General features: G+C 57.5%; 1 protein-coding gene across 1 annotated transcript; it reads right to left on the bottom strand.

The window, feature by feature from the left end:
* Positions 1-1,127: 1,127 nt before the first annotated feature.
* On the bottom strand, positions 1,128-16,763 carry MMD2 (monocyte to macrophage differentiation associated 2; the record flags this gene model as incomplete). The annotated part of the gene is made up of 7 exons (XM_082490436.1): positions 1,128-1,331; positions 1,738-1,807; positions 2,357-2,458; positions 2,763-2,837; positions 2,934-3,094; positions 3,756-3,837; positions 16,717-16,763. 7 exons carry the CDS (start codon positions 16,761-16,763, stop codon positions 1,128-1,130), a joined length of 741 nt encoding a protein of 246 aa, XP_082346562.1.
* Between the last annotated feature and the right edge of the window lie 3,123 nt (positions 16,764-19,886).

Here is a 19,886-nt window from a genome sequence, read left to right as displayed (position 1 = left end):
ATCACTAGGGCCTCCCCAACACAGCTCACCTCCGAGCATCACGCGGATGCGTCCCTTCCCTGTGGCATTCCCAGGAATGTCAGAAATCCTCCCAAAAGTGGATTTTAAATCTGATACTAAGCAAAAGACTCATCATGAAAATGGGAGCGGAGAAGGCAGGCAGCCCTGTGATCCCAGTCCGAGGAGGTTCGTCTCCCTCCCTCGAGGAGAAAGAAAATCCCCTGCTGCAGATGGGCTGACCCCAGCCAGCTGGATGCCGGGAGCTGGATCCCCCCTCTGCTCCCCATCAGGTGAAGGCACATGTGCGGCAGAGCCTGGGAGCGGAGCCGTGCTTTGGGGCTGCCGCCAGCACCGGGACCGGAGAGTGCTCCAAGGAGAAAATGTCCATAGGGGCTCCGAGGGCCCATCTAGGAGGGACGTACCGAGTTGTGCACTTAATACTGGCTTAGAGAGAGTTTTCCAATGCTCAGGGGCTCTGGGAAGCCCTGGAAGAGGTTCAAGTTTCAATCTCATGTAAGGCTTTGTTGACTCTGGACCTTCCCATCAAGAACTTGGGAGGGGGCAGTTAATGCTGATATGACTTAGGACCATTTAGGAGCCGAGCCCGGGTGGTGTGGGGGTACCGACGTGCCCCGGTCCCTGGTTGGGGCAGCCGCACACCCAGGAGTTCCGCGTCTCTCCCCCCATCCTGACTCCTCTGGTCCCTTGGGTGGCCCACACGAAAGCTTCTGGTAGCCAAACCCAGGGTGTCACTAGCCAGGGATGTGCAGAGGCAGGTCCCCTGCTCCCGCAAGATGCTCAGGGTCAGGCGGGTGAGAGAGGCCCCCCAAGCCCTCGGTGAGCAGTCGCTTCCCTATCGACCGCAGCCCGACAGTCGGTCACCACGTTACGAAACCTTTGCCCAAAAGAATAAACAGTTCCCGAGGTTAAAAAAGAAAAATCTGTTTAAAATCAACCTCCAGGCTGTCCTGTCTGTGCGGGGAGGGCACCAGTGGCTGCTGCCCGCGGGGTGAGCGGGTGGTTTGGGGCGAGCGGGTGGTTTGGGGCGAGCCCACGGCACAGGCCGCCTCCCCACTCCCCTCCATGCCCCCACGTGCCGGTTGGCACAAACGATGTCTTTAAGACGTCTACCGAGACGTTTTAGCCTCCAGCGTGCTGGGCCGGTAGAGGTACCTCCAAATGGCATAGTAGTGGATGGCAGCTCCGATGGCCACGAAGAGGTGCCAGATGGCATGGGCGAAGGGGATGCGGCCGTCGCTTTTGAAGAAGACCATGCCCAGGCAGTATGAGAGTCCACCGGCCACCAGCTCTGGGAGGCCATCCCTGTTGGGCTGGGAGCAAGCAGGGAGGTAGGGCTCAGCGGTGGCCGTGGTGCGCCTGACCTCTCCCCACCGCTCCACCAAGACCAGAAGCGTGGCCCCAGCTGCAGGGTGCAGGCAGGACCCTCGCTCCACCTTCTGCTACACCCTCCCCTCCAGCAAGGCAGTGGGGACCCAGCAGCCCGGCTTTGCTGGGAGGATTTCAACACAACGGAGCCCAGGCAGGAGGTCCACTGGAGATGGATGTGGTATCTGCAGGGCACCCAAAGCACGTGCAAAACAAAGCCAGGCCACATCGTATTTGGGGATGGCTTTATCCATCACACAGCCTGGACTGCGCCAACCCACCAGAGACAAACCAGCCCAGTTGGGATTTATCCCTCACGCTAAGCCCGTGTGCTTCCCCGCAGTCGCTTACCATGGAGAGAATGACCAAGGCAGGGAAGAAGCCCATGATAACGTAGCACACCAGCTCCACCAGCTTGTACCTGCGACCGATAGAGAAGCTGCTTGGAGGAAAAGGGGTGGAGGTGCCATCACGGCAGGTCCCATGTCCTCATGTGTGAGCCACGCCACCGTGGCGGGGCTGGCACCCTGCTCTGGGGGTGATGGACCCCCACCCTGGCTTGGGAGCTGCGAGCTGAGCTCCGGGCCAGGAGCTGGGGGCTTCGAGGAGACATCTGGGGCCTTTTGCTTTCTATTTGGTGCCACCATGTGGACAAACCAACTCATGGCAGCACGTCCCTGCTCCCACCCCCCCCCTTCCCACATCCCCCCTCCCACATCCCTGCCACCAAAGCTCCTAAAACCAGGGTGCGGATGGGGAAGAACGTGATCCAAGGAAGCTCTCCATTTGCCAGTCGACCAGGAGGCTGCCCAGGGACCCTGTACCTGTCTACCGATCTATCCATGTCTCTACCTCCATCCTTCTTGCTCTCCCCTCCAGCTTGACTACCGTTGGGCCGTTAAGAGGGGCTGGCAGAGCTGAGCTGCGCTCTGCAATACCCACCAGCACGGGGCCACGTAAAGGCACTCACCGCTCATGGAAGAAGAAAACATAGACGGTCCCGATAGATGCCATGATCCAGATGATCCAGCGCATGTGGGAGGCCCAGGGACCCAACTCCCTCAGGTTCAGCCTGCAAGACCCAGGTCTGCGGTGAGGTGGGTCTAGGGCAGCACCCCGGTCCAGGCTGCAGGCAGCGAGGTGCCAGGGAAATGCTGCCCTCACCCCCATGGCTGTCCCACCAAAAAGTCCTCCCGAGTTGTAACTTCAACTTAAAGGGGTTGAAATCTATAGGATAGAAAAGTTTTGTGAAAAGGGGTAGGACACAGCCTCGAGCAGTGCCAAAGCCGGAGAGGGAAATGCTATTTGTTGGAGCTGGGCTGATTTTCTCCCCTCCAGTGGGGCCAAGCGATAGCTCCCACCCACCGGCAACTCACCAGGGAGCGTACGATGCCGCGATGAAGAAGTAGATCACCATCCTGTCAAACATGTGCAAGCAGTGCTCCACGGTCCTGCGGGACGGACAGACAGATGGGTCAAACCCTACAGCACTGGAGGCCTCTGGACCGTCTCCCCCTTCCCAAGCCCCAGAGAATCAGGGCTGGTACCTGAGATGCCTCTTCTTCCAGGAGATGGTGTGGAAGATGGTGGAGACGATGAAGAGACTGGACAAGCCAAAGCCATAGATCCAGGCGGAGATGGTTTCCCACTGATCGTCAGAGAGGATGTAGAGGATGGAGCTGCCAAGGATGCTGGGCAGGATCCAGAACTGGAAGGGAGAAGCAAATCTGTTGTTGCCTCTCTGGGTTTCCATTGAGCAGTTACAGTACAGTCTGCTTTTCCTTTTAGGTGTTTCTTTCACTTCTGGTCAAAGCTACCACCCACAAGGGGCAGACGGGCCACCCACACCAGCCAGCAGGGTCTCTCCCTGCGTGGTGCAGCTCCAAAACATCTTCTCCAGGTGGAGGTAGGGAGGATGAAGAAGGCACAAGGAGGATGTCTACCTCTGAGTCATCTCCCAGGGCTCGGAGCGGGAGCTGCCAGCTCCTGAGGGAAACTGATGTGGGGAGCACTTGCTCCTGCTGCCACGTAGGCTGCCCCATGGGAACCCTGTCGCCATTCCTGCTGCGAAAAACACTCAGTTTTCAGGGAGCTTTGCAAAATATTCCTGCTCCACTAAACCCATGGATGGTTTCCCCAGGGACACGGGGCCATGGTGGGTGTGAGCGGGGGATATGCACACCAGCTTCCCAGGGCAGGAGGGAGAGCATCCTTGCTCCCCGGGAGCACCCGGGGCACATCTGCCTCATCACAGCCCAGAGACCCTCAGGAGTCCTGAACACAGACATCTTTAGGTGTTTCTTGAGGTTCCTCAGGGGATCCCCAGAGAGCTGAGCACCATCCTCCCTCGCCCTGGGACAGGGACTCACTGCGTGGGTGGCACAGTTTGCTGCGTGCTCGTACTCCGTCGGCTGGTACCTGCAGTTGGATGGGACACGGTGATTCATGAACCTGCAGCGAGAAGAAGGGCAAGAAACACGCTAAGGTGGTAGGGTTTGGGGGAAAGCCTTTTGGGAGGGGTCTGCACAGGAACACCCACCATCTCCCCAGGCTGGAGCCCCACCTCAGCTCAGCTTTGCTCCAGCTGCCCTGCAGAAGTGACCCCGGCACTGGGCACAGCTTGTCCCTCTGGCTGGCCCCAAATGGCAGGACCCCAGCTCTTGTTCAGCTGTGGCTCAGGCTGAAGGATTTCCCAGCAGTCGCCATCACTTGGAGAGCAGAGGGCAGGAGCCAGCTCTGCCCGCTGCTGCGGACAGGAGAGGGCAGCGGTGGGAAGGATGCAGGGGAAGCTGCTGCAAGGATGGATCGATAAGGTCTGGAGCATCTCCCGACCTGTCCCAGCATTGGGGCACAGGTGACAGTCAGCAGCGTGTCCAGCTGCCAGCTCTTGTGACACTGGCACCTCTCACCATCTTCATTTCACAGGTGGAAAAACTGAGACACCACGTAATGACATGATCTGGTTACAGCCTCTGGTTTGCCCCAGAGAAGACGGACCAGCACATCCCTGGCAGTGGAGAAGAGGGCATGTGGCTGCGGGTCCGTGACCCATCCAGCGGTGACACCCTCGTGTCACAGCAGTGTTCCCGGCTTTGACGAGGGTATCCCCATAATGCCTTTGGTTTCTGGGTACCACCTGCAGCTACCCCCTGCCCGCAGGGGCCGCGTGTCCCAGCACAGATTGCTGCAGGGGGAAACCCCGCCACGCTCCCTTGGAAACCTCTATCTTTATTTCTGCTTCTCTTAGTCTGAGGTATCAGCTTGCTCTTGGCATGCGGAGGAACATATTGATTTCCCCTGTCGGATCAACACACAGCGATAAAAAATAGCGTCAGGCTTGGCTAGTCCACCGCTAGGTATGTAACGCTGTATTAAGAGGCAAATTAAATGTGCATCTGTGATAAAAGGTTGGAGCAAAGCCTTGCTCAGCATCCTCTTCTGGCAGGGGCAAAAGGAAATAAGAAACAGGCAAACAGAGAGTGATCCTTCCCCGCCTGCTCCTGGTAATCGGGGGTTTAAAGACCTTTTTTGCTGCCTCTTAGGTCAGGATGGCTGAGCTGAGCGGGCGCCAGTGGGGCTGCCCTGCAGGACCTGCGCTAATTGCTTTCTGACCCCATTTGCTCGCGGCTCCGGCACCATCTGCAGCGCGTTTCACAGCTGAGCTGCACCCGGCGAAGGGGCTCGGGGGTTGGCAGGACCTTGCTGCTGGGTGCAGGGTCACCCATCGGTCCGGGGCTCTGGGAAAGGCAGAAGAAGTCCCCTCTCTCCGTCCCTGAGCCACCCACGCCGGTGTGGACTCCTCTGCCATCTCCTGCCTGCTCTGCCCCACCGCCCAAGTCGCTCACTGCTGTCTATTAAAAGTGAGCCAGGATGGATTAAATAGCTCAAATCACCCTGGCACGGCGGGAAGAAGCGCGGTCATCGTCACCAAAAGATGTCTTGAATTAAGGGGGGGGAGGGGGGGGCGGAACAGAGGGGATTAAGCTCCCACCACTCCGCAAATCGAGGACCCATGCTGGGTAAATCAGGGCTTAGCAAGGCTGCCGTGGCAGGGGAGCAGCCGGGCATCCCTGGGGACGCGGCCATGCCCAGCGTGCCATTGCTTCCCTCCCAGGGGACACCAGGGATGCCCTCCCCATCCCACCACTCCGGCCACGAGGGCTGGCCAGGCTCCCCGCGCTGGAGCCACGTCCCCCTGGCAGGAGGACATTACTGTCCCCAGCGTTGCCAGGAGACTGTCCCCAGCTCCCCTTCGCTTTCTGCCTCCCTTTCTTTTCCCTTTTAACAATAAGGCGGCGGGGGGGGAAAGGCCAGACATCCCGCGTGACGTCGTGGTTGCTGAGGAAACATGTACAAGGCTTTTTCCTTGCATGTATTTGTTTTAACAAAGCCCCACACCGTCTCCTCTCCATTCTGGCGGTCGCTGTTCAGAAGAGTAACGGGGAGCAGCTGCGGGGTCGGTTCCCACACCCCCCCCTGCGGCAGCCGAGGGGCGCCTGGACCCTTTGGGAAGGGATCCCTGGGATGCAAATATCCTGCCTAGCTCTGGTCCAGGGATGGAGAGGCCAGGAAGGGCCACCCCTGCCATTCCCGCGGGATGAGGTCGAACAGCGTGTGTCTCCCGGAAGCCCAAAGCGGCGCTGGTGTGGCACACAGCAAACGCTTGCTTCTCCCAGAGGGAGAAATATTCTCGAGGAGGATCTTTTTTTGAGCTGGGGAGAGATTGTTTTTGTTTTCCTGCCTCGCTTTCTAATAAGCATCATCCCGTGAAGGATGGGAAACAGAGCGTCGAGAAAGCAGGACCTGGCTGCAAAGTGCTGGGCCAGCCTGTGTACAGCCGGGCCCTCCCGGAGCAGCCGGCATTGCATTTTGGGGCTAGCTGGGCCCATTTTCGTGGTGCTCTGTGCTCAGGAGCGGAGCTGTGCAAGCAAGGATGGGAGCAGCCAGGGTTTGCGCTTCTCCTGGGCAGGACAGGCTGAGTCCCTGGCTGCCCTGCAGCACCTCGCTCCCCAGAGACACCATTCCCTCACCTTCTCTTCTCTCCTGGGACTTCATCTACCTCCCAGACCATCCTGGGATGCCGAGCATCCATCCGGCTCACGTCATCTTGGGTGGCAGGCCAGGGCACGGGGAGCCCTGCATCATTCCCAGCCTGCAGAAAATTGCCATACTGGTGCGCAAAACCAGGCTCAAGCCTGAGCTGCAGCCCAGACAGACGGACGGACACGCTCAGAGAGGGCACCCATGACTCTCATTAGAGCTGATGAAAGCCCAGAGCAGCTGGGAGCCCCAGGGGTGGCTGTTGCGTGTTTCCCAGCCCTGGCTCCGCGCAACCGGGATTGGGAGAAGGGGAATTGCTGGCAGCCAGGCAAAGCTCCGGGGTTTTTCAACGCAAGAAAATAAGGAGAAGAAGAAAAACACCTCTCCAAATTGAGATCTGATCCCTGCAGCAAGTCTGCTGCCCGGCTGGCCGAATCCGTGATCACCGCCAGCTCTGTGTCATTGCACCCGTACGCCTGGGGGCACAACAGCGGCTCGTCCCCAACAGCCTCCAGCCTACGCTGCCACCTTCCCCGGGGGACCCAGCAAAGCGGCAGTGATGCGGCTCGCTCCACACGGCCGGTCCGGGAAGCCTGGGGCAGGTGATTACACACCGGCTGGGTGCTTCCATGCATTTTAGCAGGTGCTTTAGGATTGCAAAGTCCAAGAGACACAGAAAAGTTTAAAACCTCCCACAGGGCAGGAATACGAGCACGTTCACGTTCTAGGGATAGTGCATGGGAAGGAGAGACCCGAGGGGCTCCCGGGCACCTCCTGGTAGCATTTCTGGCAGACGCTATATGGGCGCTATATGAAGATGGGAGGGGGTCCGGTGGGGGTCCGTGCAGGGGTTATTCACTGCAGCCCCAGGGTTTTTGCCTGCCCCGCTTGTGCCTGCGTCCCCCTGGCCCCTTTCCCAGGGAGGGAGACTGAAAAGGGCCGGTGCAGCAGGCTCCGGCCGGGGAAACAAAGAGCCCCTTGTCCCAGGCAGCCGGGGCAAAGCGCAGAGCTGGCTTCCCAGGCTTGGTCCTTTCTCCTTCTCTTTCTCCCACTCTGTTTTTCTGTGGCTTTGGGGTGGGTTTTGGGGGGAGTTTTTATTTTAAAGACTTTCATCCAAGAACAAAGTTCTGACCTCAAAAATCATGCGGATCTGCCTGGCTCTTGCTCTGCCGGGGTGGGGGAGAAGAAGGTAAAAAGGGGATTAAGTTAAATTATTTCTTGGGATGGCTCATGGGTGAGCATTTGAGCACACGAGCTCTTCTGGGGACACCGAGACAGCCTTCATCAACCACTCCATGGGCGCCACACGCTCACACAGGCAGAGCCGTGGGACCCTTTGCAGGAAAGCTGTCCCCTACACACCCAGGAGGGGACAGCCCTAACGGAGACCCAGGCCAGGCCGCGATTCGGGAGAGAGATGGGGTTTAGTCCTGCCTTCGACACTGACCCTCTGGCCAGCCTCTGCCACATCACTTCATCTCCCTCTCGCCCCTCTTTTCCCCCCTCCAGGGGAGGATAATAATTTTGACATCCTTTCGGCGAGCTGGTGGAAGGATAATGTGAGGAGGGTGTGAAATCACCAGTAAGGTATGGATGGGGAGGTGTGAGGCGGGGGTTGCCTCTGCTCCCATTGAGCAGCTCATGCCTTCTCCTCCAAGAAGCCGGTCCAACACCTGACAGCCCCAACCCTGCCATAAATCGGGCTATACACATGACACGTGGCTGCGGATCGATGCGTTGAGGAGCCGGGCTCTCCCTGCACATTGCTGAGGCCGTGGCCACAGCTGTGACACTTGAAGAGCCACCACATCCCCTTCACAACCGGTGAAGTACTAAATCCCAGAGCCATGGGTTGCACTGCGGGCCGGGGGGACGAAGGAGCAGCCGGCATATTCAGGGTTGCCCCCAGCTGATGTGAATCTCCCCAGACGAGCTAATCTCTACAGGTTTCACCTGAGAATGGCTTATAAAAGGGCTGGGCTTGTTGAGGAGATGGTTTAATGTCTTTGGGTGTGGGGTGCTGGTTTGCCGTGCACCCTGTCTCCTGCCCAGGGAGCTGGGGCATTTTCGGGCTGTGTTCCCTGCCGGGCCGCTCCTGGGGATTTGACTGCAAATTAAGGGGATTTCTCCTTCTCCTCATGACCAGGTGTCACAACTGGCTTTTAAGTAACAGAGGAGCTGTTGAAGGGTTGTATCCTGGTGGTGGCCTCTTGTCATCGAGAAAAGATGGGGTTTAGCCTCAAAAAAGAAGGCTTAAGGGAAACCTTATCACCATGTTCCGGTATTTAAAGGGTGGCTACAAAGAAGATGGAGACTCCCTTTTTACAAGAAGCAATGTGGAAAAGATAATGGTATGTGGAAAAGGTAATGGGTATGAGTTACTCCTGAGGAGATTCTGGTGGGACACAAGAGGAAAATTTTTCACAATGAGAACAATCAGCCATTGGAACAACCTCCCCAGGGAAGTGGTGGATTCCCCAACATTGGACAGTGCACTGGGCCATGTCATCTAGACTGTGCTTTTCCCAAGAAAGGTTGGACCAGATGATCCTTGAGGCTCCTTCCAACCTGATATTCTGCGACAGAGAACGCGTTTGCTGGATGCTGAGCAGCAGTGGTGGTAAGTCCCTGCTGGGGCCCTTTGGGTTGTCCCTTGGCAGAGCAAGTGTTGTGATGCCTGAGGTGACAGGGATGGAGCGGATGTGTCCTGCTGGGGCAGACTGGCCCCAGATGCCTCTTCAGTGCGTGGTTTGGGTTTGCCCTAACGACCGCGGAGGCTGCACACCCCGTGCAGATGCCAGGGCTCCGTCCTCGGGCTTACGCTCACGTGTGAGCTGCTGCGGCCGCGTCCCTGTAAGCTGGGGCTTGGCGGGTGCTTCTGACCCGTCATCTGGTAACGCTCCGGCTGCAGTCCCTGCTGAGAGCCTTCATCCCCCTGAGCTCCTCTGTGGCTCGTAATTAGCTCCCTCCCGAGGAGCTGCGTGCCATGGTGTGGTGCAGGGCCCCGAGCGCTGCTCGCTTACGGGGCACGATCCCAGGATGCAGGAGACAGAGCAGGACCATAGGGATGTGTTCAGGTCCCCTCCTCGAGTTCAGGACATAAATTCTGCAACTTGGCGATGCAGGAAAGGTTTAGCAGCCCCCCCCCTCTCTCTCCCCATGGTCGCAGCTCCCAGTGCGGAGCCCCCGGACTCTGCAGTACCACAACGCTGCCTTATCCAGCCCAGGAGCGCTCGAGAAATCCTGCTTTTTCCTTCCCACCCGTTGACACAGGAGCGTTTGCCACTGGGAAGCAGACATGCGGAGGCTCAGGCTGATGCTGCCCAGCATTGCCATCTGCAGAGCCACCCACGCGGGCACGTGTACGGCTGCGCGGCACCCCGTTAAGAGCTGAAACCTCTATTTCCATGCCTGTTCCTCAGTGCTTGCGTGCTCCTACGCGAACATATGGCACTCCTGGTTTGGAAAGCTGAGCCGTGTGTGCCGTAAGCTCGTGGGTCGGCTCCCTGGGCCAGGGGAGAAGGGACAGCCAGGACAAGCCTGCTCCATGGGCTACTCCTTTGACTCCAGTCCATCCCGCGTGAGAAGCAGCAAGACGGCACAGCATTTGCTTTTGTGCTGTTTTCCTGGCACCGTGCAAAGAGCTGGCAGCTTGGATAGGGAGCGACCGAGGCAGCGAACTGAAAGGCTTTTCAACTAAGCCAGCATCTCTCAATGTTTCTTATGGGTAAATTAACGGATCGCCAGATTTTGGGAATAACCTGCCCAGAAGGCCCTGGTGCAAGCTTTGCTTCCACAAAGCAAGGCAAAACAGGCTGCAGATTGGATGCTCGTTTATCACCTCTGATTACCCTCATCCCAGTTCTGCCTGTTCCCAGCACTCTGACATGTGGAAACCCCCTGGGTTGGCTGTAGACCATCCCGTGGCACTATATATATATATATATATCTCCTGCATGCCATGAGAAATGCTGAACAAGTCTGCTTGCTGACTTAGAGATGTTCCTGGAACGGGGACTGCATGCTCAGCCATGCCAATGCTGTACCTGCCCTGAAGCACAGGGGCAGATGTCCCCTGTGAAGGGACAGAGAAGACCCCCCGGCACATCCTGCTGCCACAGCAGTGGGTACACGAGGGGCTGAGGCTGGTGGGAGGGAATACGCTGCTGTGATGTCCCTGAACACAGCAGGGACCACACCAAGGGCATACCCCATTCCTGTTCCTCGCTCCTCACCCTAGTGGAGACAAGCATGGGAGGTTCCAAGCCGGGCTGGATGCAGACATAGACCATTGCGGCACCCGGTGGGTGGAAACTCAGCAGGTAATTCTCAGCAGGGTCATAACTGTCCATATTCCCATCCTCTGTGTAGGGATATTTATTTTTTTCTCTCCAGCAGACTTTCTGCTCTTTATGTAGATGGTATCTCAAACTCTTCCAAGGCAATTCCTGACCCTGCAACTACAGCAGAGCTGTTTGTTTATTCACAACAGATGGGATTGGTGAGTGTTTCCTAAATTACTTTCTGAGCTGGGACTTCTTGTTTCATTTGGTACTCGTGAGACCTCCGACAACAGCTGATTAGTCACAAAATGACTCTGATGTCCCAGGTGTTTTGTGAATGTTAGGAGGACTGTTTCCAGAACTGAAAATTCTCTGTTATTCACTATTTGCGTGTTTGGAGAGTCATTGTACGTGTTCCTTGCTGCCTTGCCTGCATTGCCCTGAGCACAGGAGCTAGTGGGCAAGCCCTGAGCTGGCTCTGATGGGTTAAACTCTGCAACAGCCCAAGGTGGGCAGGAGTGAGCACAACCACCTGCCCCTCTGCCCACTGGCAGAGGATTTGGGCATTTTGGGGGCTGGAGCCTTCCCAACCTCTAACCGCAGCTGCCACCAGCTCTTTGGAGACCCAGCTTCTACTGGGACATTATGTGAGCAGGTCACGGTTTCTCAGGTCCATAAGGTCTCCCCGTAGCATCCCCCGAGGGACAGGGGCTGGCTCTCCTTGGGGATTCCTGGATGCTACTGAAGTACAAATGATATCTGTAAATTCAGCAGATGCCTCTGGACAACGAATGCTCAGGAGGACAATCCTACATTTCGCCAACCAGACAAGCAGATACTAGCATTTCAATTAGTATTATTAGCACGAGAGAGCAGGGCTGTGTCTAATGCTGTGGCACCAGCCGGAGCTGCTGAGCACAGCAGAGGAGGTAACTCCTTGCCCCTGACCTGCTGGTCTCTCTCTGCACAAAATCCTTCCCTCGGCAGCAGCAGCCAGCCTGGACTATGAACTCAAACAGGATCGCAGACTTGGATCCAAACTCTCCTGAAAGTCAGCACTGCTCAGCCCAACTAATCGGCACCTGAAGCAAACTCCAGCAGTACGACGCTTGTGGTATGTTATCATGGGAAGTTGTAGCGTATCGCATGGAGCCCATCGGACTCTGGATTCTCACTGCGTGAAAATGTTGAGGTTCAATTTCATCTGGAGAACCCCAAAGGCAGCGTGTTTGGTTGTATCCCCCCTACCTTGCTCAGCCCCTGGCAGCATCTCTCTGGGTACCCACCCCACCTCCTTTTGCAGCTGCAGCCGAGCACCCCCCGAGAGCAATGAACTGAAAGAACAGTTGTGCTCTTTTTCTCTCCTTTCCATAGCAGTTGCAGTTGGTTCGCAGTGCTTTGTCTCGCCGCGGGGCTGGGGCTGTGGGAAGGGAGGAGGAGGGGAAGGCGAGCCTGCGAGCAGTCCTGGCAGAGCCCCGTTTCTCACATTCACTGACCTGCCGCGCTGGGCAGTGGCTTGAATTTCCCATGCATCGCGTTGGCCGCCACCTCGTGAAGCTGGCCACAATGAGCTGTGCCAAAGAATCACATCGGGCTGATATCCAACACCGGCTGAAGGAGGGAAAAGACCATCAAGCACCCATCAGGCAGCCAAGAGATCATTCTTCCCCCAAAAGCACAAGGCACAGGGCTTGGCTTGCCCACTGCTGCGCATCTCCAATGCAGTCATCCCCACCAGAGCCCATCCTGCCATGTCCCCTGACCTTCCCAAAGGAGGGAAAGGGGCAGGTTGAGGCAATACCCCATGGCAAATGATGCTCCGAGTACTTATTGCCTTCCAAATACCTGGCTTCGATGATAACTGCATCCTGGGCATCTAAACCTACATGAGATGAACCCCACCAGTGCTATCTTAAGAGGGTGTCTGAATCAACCTGGCCCCACAGAGCAACCAATATGGAATTGGTCAGTGACATCAGGTGATCTTGGTTTTCCCTAGGTATTTTGGGGGTTTCTCCATCTCTTGGAGCAGTGCCTTTTGCAGCAAGAGAATCTGCTCAGCTGAGGGCAGCCTGGCAGGTCTGGCTGGGGATGGTGGGATGGGGCTGGTGCTTGCACGGTGAGGAGCCCCTACCTGTCGAGCAGCTCCGAGCTGTGATGTCAACCCTGAAAGCATTTCCCTTCTTGCCGCTTCATCCCACGCGGGCTGTGGGGGAAGCAGAGCTCTTGGAAAGCATCTCGGCGTGTGTGGGAGCAGGTGAAGGCTGCTCCTGCTTTCATCGCAAAGCAAATAGGGACCAGAGCTTCCCAATGCGGTAGCTCTGCTCAGGCTGTCAGCCTGGCATCGCTTTCGTCATGTTTGGGGTCTGAGCACCCCAATGTTTTCTCTCACTCCTGTTCCTGCTGGTTGTCCTCTCCCTCTCTTGCCTGGAGATGCTGGAGGAGGGGTTGGTGAATGTCTCCTTGCTCAGTCACCCCTACAGGTGCAGGGAGCAAAAAGGAAGGTCTTCCCAGCTGCCTTTCCCCGCACTTGGAGGATTTGCTTTTGAGCAAGTGTAGAGGTCAGATCTCCATCCCCTCGTGCCAGTGAGGAGGTGGCAGTGTCTCCATTGCGGACACCAGGCAGGTGAGGACAAGTCTGGACCACGCACCTGCAGAGTCCCCTTCTCTCCCTAACCTCCTGCTGCTTCTGGGCTGAGAAATGAATGTGGATTTTCTCGGCTGCTCCTCTTTGTTGCTCTGCACAGGGCAAGACAAGCGAACGCAATAAGATTTAGAGCTTTTTACATGAACAAATCAAATCGTGAACTGCTATCAGTTAATTAGGATGATTCAGTGCCCTGCGCAGCCTGCAGCTCCCAGCAAAGCCCTCTCCACTGGCTGCTCCAGAGCTGCTGAAGCCAGCCAGATACAGCAGCTCCTGCTTAATCGTGTTTCCTTTCAATTATGTCTCTGGATGGGCGAAGTCCGGGAAGCATTTTGTGTCCCTGCAGGGAGATTGGGGCTGAGCTGCAGCCCCACGGCAGCTACATGGGCAGGAGGCACCGGACCTCATCTGAGTGAAATGCTGGCAAAGCTGGCAGTGAGGTGCAGGGAAGGGATGGGTTACTGGCTCGGTGTAACTTGGCCAATGAGACTCAATGAAGATGTGACTTGCACCGATCTGTTGCTCTGGGGGTAAACCAGCACCGATCCAGCGGAGGAGGAGAGGGAAGGAGGGGGGGCGGGGAGGAGGGAATAACTATCTGGTGGTTGGATAACGCAGCAGGAATCACATCTGCTTGCACCCCGTAACTGCATGCTGCTGCTGGCGTCGTAGCTGAATTTGGTCTCTCAGGCCGGAGGTGGATATAGCTTGCCACGGTGGAGGCTGCGAGGGAAAGCCTTGCAGCCACAGCATGCTTTAACTCCCTTTTTCCATGGTGGCAGACGATGGAAGAGCCTCCTGGACCCCGCAGCAGAGCAGAAACCACCGACAGCCTCATTTATAACCACAACCTGCTCAAACAGCACTGCCATGCACCCCTATTCCCACCACGCCGACAGCCCCCTCCGCTTGCTTTCTTCCCCTCCACCCCAGCCACGATGCTCCGTCTCTGAAGCCCAGCCAGGAGGGATTCTGGGGCACCCCGGTGTCTCTCCAGCCCCAAGTTTTCTCCTGGCAGTTCACAAAATGGTCCTGCATTGATTGCTGCCTTTCATCTCTTTGTTCAAAGCCCGGTGCCTTCTCCTCAGCTTTCACACAACAGGTCTTTCATCACCACGGTGGTTTTTATTTATTCCTTTTGGTGGCTATATTGATGGCCAAGTTCCTCCTTTTTTGGTCCTCGCTCAAAATTAGATAAAACGACATTAAAAATGAAGCTGTTCCAGGCTTTTCCACCACAAGGAAAACTTTCTGGTTTGTTTTTGTGCGTTTTTTTTTTTTTTTTCCAAGGAGGGCCACAAGCAAGAGTTTCTCATCCTCTGACAAGAGGATGCGTCACAAGATGCTTCTGATGCCTTGAAGGGCATGTGCCACCATGAGACCCGTGGCTCCTGCTCACACCAGTCCCCGCTGCAGAGCCCAGTCCCCCTTACTTGCAGCCCAGGGAAGCCAACAGAGCATCGCCGGCACAAAAGAAGGAGCAGCTTTTAGGGTCTCTTTTGGGATATGCCACGGCAGAACATTTCTGCAGAGAGGAGAGCTGGAGCGCGGGGGGAGGGATGGGGATTAGCCAACTTATGTTTAAGCACTAGGCTAAGAGGATCTCTGCAGCGAGGTAGGAAGCTCTGGGTTAGCATCTCGTGCTGGTAATCGCCTTGGCGTGCCTTGGGGTGAAAGCCAAGGGAGCACCCATCTCCTCCTGCTCCCCATCCAGCCCTGGCACCCAGCGAGAGGCAGAGGATGCCCCACAGACCTGACCCCCCCCGTGCCCTGCAGCCCCTGCCCCATGTGTGGGCTCTATCCCTGCAAGGCACTCCGTACCACCTCACCCCCATTTAACAAGTTGTCTCCAGAAAGGACCACAATAAAGTTTGAGCACTCTAATTTTGGATAAACCAAGCAACAGGCTGACATATGCGTTCTGCCGGGGGGGGGGAAATGAGGTGCGGGGCAGCCCCTGCTCTGCTGCCTGGCTCCCAAAGAGCCTCTGTACCACTGCTGTGGGGCAAAGGTACAGTTTTCCTCCTCCTCTGGGGGGACAGAGCTTTGCTTGGCTCCATCTCCCCCTGGCCCTGTCCTCTGTATGCCAGCTGGGAAAAACAGTTGTGAATTCTCTGTTCTTACAAGGAGTTTTGGACCAGATGCATCGTGTAGACCTGCTGGGTACCTCCTGCATGTCCCCCAGGTAAAGATTATCGGGAGGCAGCTACAGCATCAAAATGATCTTTGAGCAGGTGCTCAAATGCTTCAGGCAGCTTTTGGAGGTGCAAGCATGGATTTTCCCTGTGGAATGAAAGGAGCTGGTGGCTTGGGGGAGGAGGGGAGATCTGCCCCTACTCAGCCCAGGCAAACATCCCTCGGGTATGCTCCTGTCTGGAGCAGGCAAGAAACACCATCACTACACCTTTCAAGACAAGTTTTTGTCTGTTATCTGACTCTAACAGGACCACTGGGAGTCTTGACAGTGGCAGCAGCAGAGCTGAATGCCCCCCAGGAATTCTGCCAGCCTGCGGGACCCTCCGCAGCCATGAAAACATCCCCACCACAGCCACGGGGAGCTGGGAGCAAAGCCTGTCCTTGGTACCAAACTGAGCACCCTCAGCACCCCTCCGAGCCCCGTCTGGCCGTGCATCACCCAGCGCTGTGCCATCTGACTCATCCTCGGCCACCCAGCGTGCTGGAGGGCTGCGGGCAGCCGCTGTCCCCACATCACCCACCAGCTCCCCGCTAAGGCCACATCTGATCCCGCAGCAGCCTGCGTGGCCGAATGCCCTCTGACCCGTCCCCAGCGGTCCTCAGGTTTCCCCCTCCACAAGCAACGCCACGAGGTTTCCTAACACACCTGAGCTGTTAAAACAAGTTCCTGCTGCTGCTGGAAAATCTCCCTGTGTATTTCACAGAGGGGGTAAAGGATCCACCACCAGTTCATCCCACGGGAGCCCCACGGACCCCCCAGGTCCAGGCTGGAGGAGACACCCCAAGGGGGCTTCACCTGGGCACAGCGGGACCCCAGGCAATATCAGTCCCTCTGCAGAGGGTTCATGGCTGGCGGTGGGGTCTGTTCCTGTGGGGAACTGGTCTCCTGTTCCCCCAGCAGCAAGAAGACAACGGTGAAGTTAGACCCAGTGAAAGGCAGCCAGGGCTCCCCAAGGATGCTCAGAATCCCTTAGGGATGCAGAAAGGCAGGTAGCCTTCTCCCAAAAGCCCAGCCAGCACCTGTCCAGGGCTTTGGGGAACTCAGCAGCTTTTGAAGGTCCCTTCGGGCTCCCTCCCCGCCGGAGCCGGGTCCGGGCAGGGGCTGGGGGGCTGGGGGCTCCGCAAGCCCCCGGGGGTCGGGGACCGCCGCACCGACGGCTTTACCTGGCATAGCGCGTCTTCTGGAAATCCAGGACCCGGGACACGAACATCGCGGCGGTGCCATGAGGCGTTGGGGGGGAGGGGGGGGGGTCCCGGGGGGCGGCGGCTGCTCAGCCCCGGGGCGGGGAGGAGGGGGGGGAGGGGGGGGGGGAAGTGTGGGAAAGCGCCGCCCGGGGGAACGGCACCAACTCCGTGGGCTCCGGCGGGGCGGGGAGGAGAAGGGGCGGCCGGTCCAGCCCAGCCCAGCCCAGCCCGGTCCCGGCCCCCTCCCGCCCTCCCCGGTTGCTCCGGAGAGCGACACCGGGAAAACAAAGGCGACCTCCGGGGAGGGGGGAGCCAGCCCCGCTGCCGCCCTCAGATGTGCGAAGAGGAGGAGGAGGATGGAGGAGGAGGAAGAAAAAAGGGGGGGGGGGGATCCCGTCCAACTCCGCCCGGCTACAGCAACCTGCACGATCTCCCTTAGCCGCCCCGGCGGCTTTAAGCACAGCTAAAAATATCCCCTCCCCCCCCCCCCCTCCTCCTCCGCCCCCCCCCTCCCCCGGAGGATCAAATAGCAGCAGATTTGAATTGAAAATGTGATTAAAGCATCGCGGGGGGGGGGGGGGGGGAGAGAAGGGGGGGCGGGGAGGGCAGGCAGCCTGTGCCCCCCCCCCCCCGCCCCCGGCCACGCTGCCCACGGCCGAGTCCTCCAGGAGGGGCACCGAGATGTCCCCGCCTGCCCCAGGGCAGGACCAGCTCGCCCCGGCCTCCCCGGGGAGTTGCTTTGTTTGGCTTTGCTGTTATTTATTTGATTTTAATGATTTTTTGGTTTTGGTTTTGTTTTTTTTTTTTCCCCCATTATTTTCCAGGGGCCCCGGCAGGGGTGGGCGGCTCTGCCCCAGCCCCATCACTGTGGGGTGCCCCTGGGCGGGGACACGACTCCCACCAGCATCCCACCATCCCTCCCTGCTCGGGAGAAGGGGGAGGAAGCAGCATGACAGCAAGGCAAGGACTGGAGACACCAGGATCCTCACCCCGGCCCCATCCTAAGCCTTCACCCGTCCATCCTCTTCATCACCCGGGGAGGCTCTCACAGGTGAGATCCCTACATACATCCGAGGTTGGGCAGCTCAGAGAGGGGCTGTGAAGGGCGATGGGGGCTTGTCTGCAGACAGATGACCATCACCTCTGACAGAGACTGCAGGCACCTTCAGGCCAGCAGCTAAGGGACAGGAAAGGTGACCTAAGGCCAGCAGCAACTGGAGGAGAGCCCTGGTCTCCCCAGTGCAACCTCTCCTTTCTTATGCTGTAATAACATTGATGGGAGGAAGGTGGAACAACTGAGGACATCTCAACATGAAGGGTTACGCTCGTATGGCCATTTCTATGGGAAATCACACACACACACACACACACACACACACACATACACATCTGCCAAAAGCCAAACAGACAAAAATTAAGGGGTCCCTTAATTTGAGGCATGAATTAATCCTGGCACTCTCTGCAACCCCTTCCAAAAGCAGCTCATCGCCCCAAGGGATGTAAACGGGGTGATGCTTCAGGTATGTGATGCATTGTGGAGTGTCCTCAACACACACAAGAAGCACCCCGGTTCCCTGATGCCAGGAGCTGGCAGCAGGGTCAGCCTCCCTTCATGGATGGAAGATGCTGTCAGGGACCAGGCTGGTGACAGTGGGATCCAGGAGATGCAGGAGGGAACAAAATAAGCCCCATCTTTGGTAGGACCTTCCCAGCATATCTGGGACAGCCAAGCCCTGGCTGAGAGCAGCAGGTCCAAGCTGAAACGCAGAGTGAGATCATCTCCGAAAACCTCTCCCACGCTCTGCCACTTAGCCGGGGAGATTTTTTTTCAAGTTCCTTCCCCAGCCTTCTAGATGATGAGGTTTTGGCAAAGGCTATTCCATCATGCCTGTGCCCTGCTTTACCTTTCTCTGGGCCTGAATAGGGGAGGGAAAGAAAACGGCAATAAACTGCGTTTAACAAAATAACCCCCAGCCCTGAAGCCCCCAGCCCGCGGTGCTGGCAAGGGACACCTGAAGTGAACCATCAGTCCCGAAATAGATCTGTCTCAGAGGGCAAAAGGCAAATTGAATGAAAAATAAGTTACTATTTTTGAAGCCTGAATCCAGTTGTTATGGCAACCAAAGCCTCGCACATGGTGCTGGGGAATGGCTCCAGCCCCAGCGCTGCCTCCAAACGCGGCGGCCGGAGAATCGCAGACTGCCGGGAGCTGCTCGATGGTGGGATGTGGAGATGCCCGTGCTCACACCACCGGTACCCCGTTGGGATGTGTCCCTTCCCCATGTGGGCAGGTCCCTTCGTGTCCTTGCTTTTCTTTCCTCCTCCGTCCCTGGTGCTCTTCCCACCTTCTTGCAAAGATCTGAGTAATTGTAATGATGTTAAGGAGAGTTTCCAAGATTCAGAGGTGCCCTGAATGCAGTGACATTTTTTAATGTCACCAAAATGGGCGGGGGGGGGGTCTTGCAGAGCTTTCCTTTAGAGGAAGAATGGACCATGAAGCCTGGGGCTGCTTCCTCCCCAAAATAGGCAAAGTCCCAAACCCTGCAGGAGCCCCGTAGCTGGGGACACCTCTGTGCGTTGTCCCCCACTCCCGATGATGGGTCCCAGTGGGATCCTGGCTGTGACCAGTGTGAATACCCGCACCTTTGGGTGCTGCGATGGTGGCATCAGGCTCTCCTGGCAGCACACCAGGGAGGGAGGTTTTCCTGCACGTTAAGCTGCTGCAGCTGACGGGTAAGAGAAGAGACAATTTGAGACCAAAACCTGCCATCTTTTAGAAGGAAAAACCTGCCCGTGAGAGAAGGAACTTTGGATGGGCAGGAGGAGTTACAGGATGCATGGATGGGTCAGCAGCAGGTGTAGCGGGGGCAGAGGCGAGCGTGGGGGACAGCGTGGGAGCCAGGACCTGCTGGGAGGTGGCCATGGCAGGGTGGACACAGGGCAGCAGGATGCCGGGATAGGACCACTTGGGTTTAAGCCATTTGGAGGGGTCTCCTCTGCAGCAGCCGGAGGGGGGTTAAACGTGGAGGAGCCCAGAGGGTCCCTTATACACTGCGGGGCCGCTGGGCTGGTGAGGGAGGACGCTCCATCGCTCCCCGCTGCCGCACGTGCATCATTCACCAACGCTCCCCGAGGAGCCGGTCCCACAG

Source organism: Vanellus vanellus, assembly GCF_965231255.1.
Source record: "Vanellus vanellus genome assembly, chromosome: 14".
Classification (NCBI taxonomy): domain Eukaryota; kingdom Metazoa; phylum Chordata; class Aves; order Charadriiformes; family Charadriidae; genus Vanellus; species Vanellus vanellus.
The sequence above is the reverse complement of the archived record's forward strand: the minus strand, read 5'-3'. Positions and strand labels throughout refer to the sequence as shown.